The following is a 12462-nucleotide window of genomic DNA, read 5'->3' as shown; positions in this document are numbered from 1 at the left end:
TCAGGTTCAAGTTGTTGTGATATAATCAGAATCAGCAGAATGACACTAGTCCAGTCTTATTCTTTTGTTTGTTTTTGTCAGTTATTTATGGAAACAAGTGGTGATTTCATATTGTGCATGATTTAGAAACTTAATGAAGTAAGACAGCTTTTTTTTAAATGTATTCCAGGAATTTATGTGAATCTGAATTGCACCTAAAAATGCAACAGTATGGCCTTTAAGCTCAGATTTATAGAAAATGAGCACTCTTGCTTCTTGTGAAGTGCAGCTGGTAAGACAAACAAAATACTCAGAGCTCAACAAACAAGCTAGAAACTTTATTTGTTAAAACAAGTATAGAGAGTTGCTGTATTACATCTTTTTTTCTTGCTAGATTGTGGTTTTTATACATTTACCAACAGTGGTTTTAGAAAGGCAACTCCTAATGGAAACAATGGCATATGTATACAATACAAATTAGCAAACATATCAAAATCAGTTTTTACAACTTTTGTAGCAACCAATTCTTTCTTTTGGTGTGCCATAGTGCAAACTGCATTGTTTGTAAGACAGAGTTTAAGCATCATACATTCCAACAATCCCTTTTCTCTGTCTTAAACACATTTTTTCATTTGTAGGCTGCATTCACTGTGCCTTCAGTTCAAGTCCTTCTGTCCAGTAATGTGAATTTACAATCAGAATAATTCAAGTGTATCGGGCAGGTCAGGCTGTTTTTTGTTGAATAGTGAAGATTGTGACTGAGCAGGAATGCTCCTCAGTCGGGTATTTTTGCTGTATGAATGTATGTCGGAGTACATGAAGACCTAAAGTAGTACCTCACCCTGGTGGAACATTTTTGTCTCGATAGGATCTCAGAAATGATCAACCACTACGTCACCACCTGCGAACTTTATGTTTGATCCAATGCAGCAACTTTACATCCACCCATATGAACCTATGTGGACTAAAACATGTTCTACCAGTGTGAAGTCTCACTCTAAAGAGTCTCCAGCTGTGTTTTTTTTCACCAAAAGCCCTTTCAAAAAGTCCATGAGGATTCCTGGTTTCACTCTGAAAACATAACTTGAAAAATGATTATCACAAAACACATAGCGTAGCAAAAAGTGTACAAACAGCTTGTATGTTGGCTACAAAGGTAGTGGAGTGGAGTAGACGGCGTACGTACGAGTATAATCTGTCGGCATGTGTGTATAAATGGACAGCACAGAACACAGAGACAGTTTTTTGGATAACTTTGATCATTTTCTGTCTACATTCACTTCAAGGATCCAGCGTGTGTGTGTGTGTATATGTATGTGTGTGTGCCTGCATCCGTCTGACTTCGAGCCTCTATGGCTAAGATCTCACTGGAGGGAAGAAAAGGAAGAGCTATGCAGGTTGTGAAAGCGCTGCCCTGCAGGACGGTTGGGCTCTACTCTGGTTCTATTGCACCGTGTTCTGCAGGAAAGCATCGGAACTGGTGGATTGGTTGTGTCAAAAAAGTCTGAAGTTGGAGGGCGGACTGAGCGACACCTCCCTCTTGCCTTGTTGCTCTCCAACTCAAGAGCATCCACAACGGTCCACCACCATGGAAGGGATCTTGCCGTAGATTATCTGCTCTTTTCGGTTAAAGTAGAGCATGTTGATGGGCGACATCTTGGTCGGGGTGCAGCAGGGACCCGCGGTCCCTCTGGGGTTGGCTTTGTTCACCAGGTGGGTGTGCGGATACTTCTGCAAGTGCATGTACTCACACTCCCCGGAGCAATAGTTGGCCTTGTAGCGCTTTGGGGCAATAATCCAGTCCCAACCAAAGTCTTCAAAGTCCACTGTGAGTGGGTAGCGGCAGCACCTGGACTCTGGAGAGTTCTCGTCACAGTCCAGGCCCGAGTCTCTCCTGGCACGCTTGGGGCCCTCCGAGATCTTCACCTCCATGAACGGTTGCTGCAATGACAGACAGAGCGAGCTTGAATACTTGAATACTTGCAAAAAGGAGGCAGATTATACAGCCTCTTACATCTCTTTATCCGCTGCCTTCGACCTTTGGCAGCTGGTTTTCCAACATGGCACGATAATATTATGAAACTTTGAGTTTTAAAGAAATTAAATCATACAACGGTTGGTTAACCACAGCCGTCTCAGTATTCTAATTGCCCCGGAGCCCAGTGCCAGTTATTTGAGCCATATGATAAGTCTTTGTCATTGATAGCAGCAGCATGTGTGTGCAGGCAATTACTCTGATTTGCACAGTCACACAGAATACTTTCAGGAATGTGGGGCAGGTGAACTTTTATGTAATCAAGCAATAAGATTTGAGGTTATTGTGGACTGGGCATTTGTCCAAATGCAGGTGTGCGCCTGCATGGAGTCTGTGTTGATTAACAGCTTTCAAAAAAAGTCTTAAATCCTGATTCCCTCTTCCAGCATGAATGTTTAACCACCTGCTGACACTGCAAAGCCTCTCTGCACATTAAAACCTCTGCAAGTTTAAACAGTGCAAACGATAACTAAAAGAGGGGTTTTAACCACATCTGAAACTGGAATTTCAGGTTTTTTGTTGCATACATAAGAAGATAAGAATCATATTGATGAGGACAGAGCCACCAATAGTGGCGGTTCTAGACCAATTTTACTGTGGGGGCCGAGGAGGGGCCAGTGTTTTATCAGAGGGGCATATTTAACAACTGCAAAGATGACATTTAAGCATTCAAAACTTTTATTTTACCTTGTTTAAAAATTGCATTTAAATATATTTGGAAGATACAAATACATTGATTGAAACAATCAGACTTACCAACAAGAACAGTTTTTTTTGTACGGCAATGATATTTCTCATCTTTGTGCACAATTACTTTTTTTTTTTTTTGAAAGTGCAGTACAGTCAGAATGATGTTTTTTTTTTTAAATATACACAAGCTCTTATTGCTTTTATTTAACTACACAATGTACACATTTTGGGTTCCTTTTGTGTACAATGCAATATTGTTTGAAGAAAAAATAGGTAAGAATTGTTCCGTCATTCATCGTTTTAAATTGATAATTTTATTATTAATTTGACATAGGGGCCACAGCAGGGGCCAAGGGCTTCTTCACAGGGGCAGTGGCCTCCAGGGGCCACTGCCCCTGTGAAGAAGCCCTTGGCCCCTGCTGTGGCCCCTGTGTAGAACCGCCACTGGCCACCAACACTATCCAATCCTTTTACTGATGAGATAAACTGCTATAAACTACTCAGTTTAATGTGAAATAAAGATTGAGCTCACCAGTCCTTCCTCTCCAGGCTCTGCGGAGGTCACGGCCAAGTCATTCCCCCTCGAATCGAAGGCGTTAATCTCGATGCCCCAGTTGGTCTCCGGCTGCCGCAGCCACACAGTCAACACTTGTTTGACGTCTATACTTTGCCAAGAGCTCACCCCGGCGCTCACGTCGATCTTCAGGGAGCGGATGCGTATGTGCCTGCTCCCGTCCGTGACCGGCATCAGCCGCGAGATCTGCAGGAACACCGTGGTCGCCTCGTCCGCAGCGCGCAGATGCACCCAGAGCTGAGCCCGGACTATTCGATTGGCTTGAAACTTTTGAATAAAAGAGAAAAAGCAGCACTTTGGTTCCCCATCCACTTGGACGACGGACCCAGCTGGAGACAGAGACACAGAGAGAGAGAGAGAGAGACGTTTTAATGTTCGATTACAGACAGAAATAAACCCTCCTGACTGCAGCCAAAATGCACCCTTAAACAGTTTTAAGTGTTGTTAATGTTGGTGTTTACACATTATTGATATAAAAACCCAATAAAGCTACATGGTGTCAAATAAAGACTATTGAACGCGTCTGCCGTGCGTAAAACCCTATTTTACGCGTCCCTTTCCTCATGCAAAAAAACCCCAAAAATAAATTCTTACGTTCCGTGGCCATCATCATGATTGTCTCCGTGACGGCATGCTCGTCGTCCTCCTCCATAACCGCATCCTTGTTGTCGTCTCCCAGCACGTCGTACTGGTCGAGGAGCTGCTGCAGCGGCGGCGCTTTGGGCAGGAGCTGCTTCACGATATCTCGGCTGATGTTGGGAGCTTCTTTCATTCGCAGCTTGCTCAAAATCTGAGACTTGATCGCGTTTAATCGCATGGTTTTGATCTGCTGCCGGACCTCGCAGGTTGTGCACGGCTCCGTGTCCGGCGGGCTGGTGGCGGAGGGCTGCTGGTGCGTCTCTTGGTCACTCAAAACTACTGGACCCAAAGCAACAAGCAAGCTCAGATACAGCACAATCTGAGACAGATGCATTGTCTCTTAAGGTGTGCAGTTTGGTTTACAAAGATCCCTTGGTGTGTGCTGGACCTAATGCGCGACTGGACTGGGTTTGGATTAATGTCCCACACTGATAGGCATCATACTTTATTAGCGCACACCTTTTTATACTCCAACTTTAGCCTCTTTTGTGTCGTCAAAAACTATGATTGGCTGGACAGGCAACAATGAATCTTAACCGACTGACATGAAAACTTTTTTTCGTTGTCAAACCATAAAGGGATGGAGACTGTGAGCATGTGCGCAGCTTGTCCACAGATGGATAAATTCACTTTTCTTACAGAGATTGCGCAATGCGCGTAGTGGCGCAGAGGGACTTTAAGTTATATGTAACGTCGTGAGGAACCTAATGATGTTGTATCAGCACACATCAACACTAAATAAGTCACAAAATATCTAGTGCATATAAAGAAAGAAAACGAAATATGCAAATTAGCGCACTTGCTTTGAAAAAGGGAATACACTTTGAAATAAACACTTTGTCAAATTCACTTTTTTTTAACTGTCTTTGATGAGAGGTACACGTGTGCAATTGTATCTGAATATATATATAATCCTAAAAAAAACCCACTATTTCAGCCAGATCAACACAAATCCTTCAAATCCTGATGTCTGTTTAGACCAGTTTCCCATTTGGAGAAAAATATCGTTGTCTGTGCAGGGATTAAAATGAAATAAAATAAATCAACAGAAGTAAAGAAAAACAAATCCTTGTTGGTGAAACATGATTGTGGCACACGAGAAGATAGCGCCACCGTGTGGTGGAATGTAACAGTACATGTACTGTAGTACAGTACTTAAGTACAATTTTGAGGTACTTTTTAATACTCCATTACATTTAACTGACAGCTTTAGTTTTTTTTTTCAGGACAGGATTTAACATAAAAACAAGAACGTCTAAAGAAAGATATTCTTCACGATATGACAAAATTCTGAAAAATATATAGAAAATATTGTTTTTAATTTTAAGTCTGTAAATTGTAGTGTAAAGTGCAAATCTCAACAGATGCCAATAAAACATACTTTTGTTTCCTAAGTGCAAAATGGTATTATAAAGTATTACAAAATAATAAAAAATAATAATGCTGAAAATCTCAGTGGTGGAATGTAACTAAGTACATTTACTCAACTACTATACTTCAGTACAATTTTGAGGTAACATGCATATTTCCATTTATGTAACTTTATTCAAATATTGTATTTTTTTACTACATTTAGCTGCCAGCTTTAGTGACTTTTCACATCAAGATGTACCATAAAACAAAAATGATTAAACATTTTTTATAAAATGAATCACATAACAGTATATTAAATAGTTAAAATTAGGCCTACGTTTACAACAGTAAAATGCTGTTTACATAATTGCATCAATAATAATAATCTAATAATATATTTAGAATATATAAAACAATCTGAGTGGGTCTGTTCTGCATAACGAATAAACCAGTAATTATTACTTTAATCAAATCTGTATTTATAATGTCCATGAAATGTATCCTTTAAATCTGGACAGTAACATGCATGCCTGCTTCTTATGGGATAAGAGGCAACATGGATATCTAGCTACAACCTTAATTCCAAAAAAGTTGGGACGCTGTGTTAACAATAGACAGCAACATATTCAGAATTCATAGTGTGTTAACAAATAATCAAATAATTTTGAACAGAACATATATTGTCTTTATATACTTTTATTTCAATTTGCATGTACATCACAAAGGAATAGCAAATTATTGCATTCTGTTTTATTTACATTTTAAACAATATGATATGTTGGAGTTGTAGATAAAAGGCTGTTTCATAAGTTGATATAACTTAACTTAAAGGAAGAAGTGCACTAATAATAAACAAAAATGTACATAGTGACAAAATAAACAATATATACAAGAAGTGGATTAATGATCCCATCTATTTATGGTGAGTGATAAACATATATACATACGCATATATACATATGTATGCACATACACACATATATATAGTCATACCACACTGATCCTCAGTGTTTTTTGATAATTGGTGGAAAAATTATTAATATTCTTTACGTACATACCCCACTACAAATAAAGGCTGTGCATCCAAATTATTACTTAAACTCTGAGTCACTAATCTGTAATAAACACTGTGTTATGGTTGGGGCCTGTTTAAATGTGGACGGTTTAGTGATAATGGCTTAGAACATTACCATGGAAGGTGATAATGCTCAATTATGTCGCAAAAGTCAATTTGATACACAGATTTGGAGCTAAATTCAATGATTGATCAAAATTCACATACATTAAGAAACCAAGACCTTAAGGAACACCACAGAAAAACCCATGCTGTGATTTGATGTCTAAACTCTTTTGATATTTAAAAGATATCTGTAATAATTGCATTAGTGCTGCATCTTCTTAATGCTCTGGGTTTCTAGTTTGTGGTTGTAAAGTTTCATGAGTCTGTGATTACGGTAGAGGTCACAACAGGTCAGTTTAGTGAGGTTTAATTAAAAATTTAAAAAAAGAATCTCACATGGCTGCTATTAGGGACTAACATCATCACACATGAATGATATTGGGCTCATTGGATCCACAAGAGTCTCAGCTTTCCAGTCAAATCACTTCATGCAATTCCAACACTGTTTAGGTACCTCAGTATGCAGAAATATTCAAGTATAATAGGCGAAAATAAAATATTTTATACTACATGAGAAAAACTGCATGGTTTCTGTCCCAAAATGCATAGGATTGGCATAAATGGGCATATCTGAAAAGGGGAGGCTCATCGGTACTCACAGAACCCATTTTCAGGTCTGGGGTCAATGCTTCAGCAAGCACTACAGTTTACAGCAACAATGCAATATCTTATTATTGGCCAAATTGAGGAAGAATGGCCCAACACAATGACTCTTTAACTTATTGCTCAGTTTATTCTGTGTTTGTGTTTTTTCTACCCAAGTACCTCTGAAAACATTGTAAAACCGGAGTCAAAATCCTTGTATGTTGCACATTAGTGGTGGAATGTAACTAAGTACATTTACTCAAATACTGTCCTTAAGTACAATTTTAAGTTACTTCTGCTTTACTTGAGTATTTCCATTTTATGTGACTAGACATTTTATTAAATTGAAACACATACCAGTATATTTAGTGGTTAAAATGAGCCCTGGCTTGTTAAAATAAACCCCTGCTTACATAATTGCATCAATAATAATAATAATCTAATAATATAATTGGAATACATTTGAAAAACTGAGTGGGTCTATTCTGCATAACGAGTACTTTTACTTTTGGTACTTTAAGTACATTTTGATGCAGATACTTTTGTACTTTTACTTCAGTAAGTTTTGAATGCAGGACTTTTACTTGTAGTGGAGTCATTTCACAGTGTGGTATTAGTACTTTTACTGAAGTAAGAGATCTGAATACTTCTTCCACCTCTGTGCGTATGTATATATGTGTATCACTTACTATAAATAGACATAAATAGACGGGATCAGTCATCCACTTCTTGTATGTATTGTTTATTTTATCACTAGGCTATTTGTATATATGTACATTTTTGTTTATTATTCGTGCACTTTTTCCCATTAACTTATTGCTCAGTTTATTCTGTGTTAAAGTACTTAAGTACCCCTGAAAGCATTTTAAAACCGGACTCAAATTCCTTGTTTGTTGCACACATACAGTACAGGCCAAAAGTTTGGACGCACCTTCTCATTCAATGCGTTTCCTTTATTTTCATGACTATTTACATTGTAAATTCATCAAAACTATTAATGAACACATGTGGAATTATGTACTTAACAAAAAAGTGTGAAATAACTGAAAACATGTCTTATATTCTAGTAAGCAAAGGGTGGTTACTTTGAGGAATCTAAAATACAAGACATGTTTTCAGTTATTTCACACTTTTTTTGTTAAGTACATAATTCCATATGTGTTCATTCATAGTTTTGATGCCTTCAGTGAGAATCTACAATGTAAATAGTCATGAAAATAAAGAAAAACGCACTGAATGAGAAGGTGTGTGTCCAAACTTTTGGCCTGTACTGTATGTATATATGTGTATCACTTACTATAAATAGACATAATCTCTAAAGTCATCCACTTCTTGTATGTATTGTTTATTTTATCACTAGGCTATTTGTATATATGTACATTTTTGTTTATAATTCGTGCACTTTTTCCATAAACTTATTTCTCAGTTTATTCTGTGTTAAAGTACTTAAGTACCCCTGAAAGCATTTTAAAACCGGAGTCAAATTCCTTGTATGTTGCACACATACAGTAGATTCTGATCCGGATTATTTCTCGCTGCTGCAGTTCTCCGTGTCGCCACCAGGTGTCAGTGTTGCTCCAGCCCGCGGCGCTGCAGAGCCGCTCTCCTCCCGAGCACCGCTGCAGCTCGGTTAGTTACCGTGGAGTGTCGTCGCGCTGAAGTCAGTCCACTCATCCTCTTTCCTCTCTGCTGAGGAGCTCCACTCGGCGCTGACCGGCGTGAAGGCAACAGGGAAACAGTCCACCGTCTGTCTGCTCCACCAGCCTGGGAGTTCCCCCTCCCTCGGAGATTATTTAAAAATCTGGTGCGGAGCGCTTCATCCTGCAGCCACAAGAACCTGCGAGCAGAAACTGCAGCAGCAACTTGGGAGATAATTTTCTTTCTTGACACGTTGCACGCAGTTAATAACGTTCAAGTAGAAATCGCTCGGATGCTGTTTGGAGGGCTAAGGAGACCCCAGATGATGTCCGGATTATTATTTACTTGAACGACCTTGGGTTATTTCTTTTGTCGCCGGATTATTATTATTATTTCTGTTGGAATGGAGAGAAACCTGACGGATTTTCCACACTCTGCTAAAAGTATGTACAGCTCTGCAGGATCACAGCACATTCCGTTGACATTTATATATTTTATTGTCATGTTTGCAGAGGTATTTCCACTGCAAATAAATCAGGTTTAATCCTAATCCCATGTGTCTGTTTGACAGATAATAGATGCTCTCACACTTTGGTTGGTGCACATTAACATTCATCACTATTTCACCTCATTAACATAATATCAGATCTGATCTGACAGGATTTTGGGCACCTCCAAATGTTGTTTTACTCTGAGGGAGACTCCCTGCTCTGCATCAATCATTCACGGCCTGCGTGTTGTGTGCAGCTTTCTGAATGAAGCACATGTTTGCAAGGCCCTGTAGTCCTAGAAAAGGAGCTGTCACTGTGAATCAGGCTGCAAGACTCGCTTAGTGGAACAGATGGGGGGACACAGGCTTACAACAAAACAGCATCAGTGCACTGAAGCTAGAGACAGACGTCCCTGTGTCATGCTATACAAAATAGGCAGAGGGACTGAGTCATAAACCCTGTGAGGTAGAGGAGGAGGGAGGAAGGACAGGGCTGGTGAGTGAGTAACACTTTGGGAGCAGAGCGTGTTTAAAATTGACCCTGCAGAGGTGAGGCCTTGACCTCGAGCCAGCCTGGGCCACGCACTTGCCACGGCCACTGTGAAAATCAGTCACAGTCCTTTTTCTCGTTCCCGCCATCTGGTACTTGTAAGCAGCCTCTGATGGAAAAATAAATCACTGAAATCCTCCCTCTGTCCCTCTCTTTCCACTCTCTTTCTCTCTGCAGCTGAAGAAAGAATGAGATCAAACCAGCGAGGCAGCAGGAGCGACTGTTTCACCACCAGCAGAGCCACACAGGGATGGGCCTCCTAGCCGCTATCACCAGCCTCTAACGCTGATCGGGACACATGTTGGCTCTCAGACATGGATGAGAGTGGGAGTGGATGACAGGAGCACAAAGACAACAAAGACAGAGAACTTGAGGGACTCTCGCACTTTCCCGCCACCCATAAAGTCAATCAATGCTACATCCTCCAGAGGATGGGGTGCGTCAAATCCAAGAGGAGCGACTCTGCGACCCAGAATGCAAACTCCACAGAGAAGGCGGACGGCAAAGCCAAGGGAGCGAAGGGCGAGAAAGCCTACTTGATCCACTCGGAGACGGGCTCGCCGGAGAACTCTCCCCAGGTCAACCCGGTGCTGCTGGAGTACGCCCAGAGGCTGTCCGAGGAGATCGTGGCCCGGGCCGTGCAGCAGTGGGTGGAGGTGGACCGCCGCTACATCGACATCCCCTACATTGAATGTGACGTGCCGTGACACGGGCAAGCGGGAGATGTCGCAACGGGAAAGGGCCGGGCCGAGCCGAGACTGCCTTGACCCTGATACTGGAGGTCGAACCTGTGATTTAACAAGGCCAGATCCCTTCATTCAGAATGAAACCTTGAAGCGTTTACCTGCCGTGGTTGCAGGAATATGAATGAGCTGTCAGTAATTCAGCTTTGACCTACTTTTGGTTGGTTGGATTATACTTGGATTGAACCTAAAAACCCTCCTCCAGAGCGACCAAAGCGCCCTGATCCCGGCCACGTTCCTGCGATTATCTGCATCAAAGCCGGAGCCTGGAGTGTCTTCAGCTGGATATCATCTTTCTCGGACCTTATTTGTCCCCCCTGCCTGCCAGTAGGGTCTCTGTGCCTGGACTCAAGGCAAGAAATCCTATCAGATATTGCCTGGAATTGTAATGTTCCTCCCTGCCAGTGAAAGCCATCCACGCTGTCCCCGGGCCAACATTCCCTGCTCTTACGGAGGAACTTATTAATAGATCCCCTCGTTTGGTGAAGACTCCCACTTGAAAACCCTTCTCACACACATCAGGTCAGGAACACACCCAGCTGTCCGGCTCCCTCCTGTCTCCCATTATGCTCTCCCTGAAGAGATGGTGTGGCTGAGCATCTCCCTCAGCTCTGCCATTAGGGCAGCAGCCTCCACCGCAGCAGGCAGAGTCCAGGAAATTATGTTTTTCCTGCTCTCCAGGATATTCTGTGTACACAAGTTTGGGAACTTTGACATCAGGACCCACATCTCTAGTCTAGGGACCTGCTGACCTGAAAGCAGAGCAGGAGAAAGGATTGACACACTTTTAATAAAGGATTTGGCTCGTCAGCAGAACTGGAGATAAAAAGGCAAAACAAGGATCACGTGGTTTCGGCTCAAATGTTGTAGACCTAGTTTTTGTTAGCATTGTGTGTAATGCGTAACTGAGAAATACTGCCATCTGCCCAAATATGCAAACACACAACATTTCAATCCAGTCTGTATACGACCCGTTATTATAGTGTGATGCTGCTCACTAACAGAGGGCCTAACATGACACTGACCAGGGCAGAGGACAGATATATTTGGAATAGGGCTGGGCGATAAGTCAATATGATCATTTATCATCTTTCAAAGGGAATCATATTTCTTGCTTAAAACCAAATATTTTACAACACTTTTAACTTGTAAGGCACTTAGGTTTCCCTCATTTACAGCGATGACGAGTACATTTACAGACAGAAATTACACAGAAATAAAAATTCAAAATCAGATAAATAAGCGAGTAAAAATGCTGTTTAAAATGACCAAAGCTAAAACAGTTGCAGGAAAGTCTGCAATCAATCATCAGATAGACAATTAAATCGTCTAAATTGTTAATGAGATGCACATGTTTACTCAAATTTCGTAGAAAACCAAACATAAAGTACGTATGTATGTGTCATAGGAATAAAATATACTTTATTTCTATGGTATGTATGTGTATATTTACTTGCACTAAAGTTCTTAATGAGAAAATTGTCAGTGCTGTTAATTTAATTCTCACAGGAGTATATAAATATAGGCTTTATTTATTTAATATAGCCCATTTATCCACATTATTAGCAGAAGATATGTCATATTGTGATATACATCATTATGAAGATCATCATGAAACTATTTGTATTGGTGTAGAAGATTTTGCGCATATCGCCCAGCCCTAATCTGAAATAGAGGTTCACAACCGCCAAAAGTCCTTAATGAATGTTATGATGAGGCCAACACTGTTCTCTACTGTATGATCAGTTCTATCAGAGGGGACATTATATACAGAGCACTAAATGATGTCATTGGGATTTACCCAAAATTTAAGTCACAGGCTTTACTGAGAAGCCTTGATGACCACACTTAAACTGCCACACGAGGTGAATATTAGTTATTACTATAATTAAAGTAGTATAACAGCACTTCAGCACAAGCTGGTAAGCCATATAAAACTGCACTTGCCTTCTCCCTAGGACAGGTCATCTCTAAAACAGTAACTAACCAGTACAAAGGACGTCTTA

General features: G+C 40.7%; 2 protein-coding genes across 2 annotated transcripts; one reads left to right on the top strand and one right to left on the bottom strand.

The window, feature by feature from the left end:
- Positions 1-296: 296 nt before the first annotated feature.
- On the bottom strand, positions 297-4736 carry mstnb (myostatin b). Its single transcript, XM_059343468.1, has 3 exons — positions 3873-4736; positions 3237-3607; positions 297-1920 (listed from the first exon to the last, which is right to left on the bottom strand). Exons 1-3 carry the CDS (start codon positions 4249-4251, stop codon positions 1540-1542), a joined length of 1131 nt encoding a protein of 376 aa, XP_059199451.1. The 5' UTR covers positions 4252-4736; the 3' UTR covers positions 297-1539.
- A 3979-nt stretch (positions 4737-8715) lies between these two features.
- Positions 8716-11651, top strand: LOC131978893 (small membrane A-kinase anchor protein-like). Its single transcript, XM_059342704.1, has 2 exons — positions 8716-9116; positions 9891-11651. The coding sequence occupies exon 2, from the start codon at positions 10145-10147 to the stop codon at positions 10418-10420; it is 276 nt and encodes a 91-aa protein (XP_059198687.1). The 5' UTR covers positions 8716-9116; positions 9891-10144; the 3' UTR covers positions 10421-11651.
- Positions 11652-12462: the final 811 nt, after the last annotated feature.

The sequence above is a fragment of the Centropristis striata genome, chromosome 10, assembly GCF_030273125.1.
Source record: "Centropristis striata isolate RG_2023a ecotype Rhode Island chromosome 10, C.striata_1.0, whole genome shotgun sequence".
NCBI lineage: Eukaryota > Metazoa > Chordata > Actinopteri > Perciformes > Serranidae > Centropristis > Centropristis striata.
This window is presented reverse-complemented; position numbering and strand designations above follow the sequence as displayed.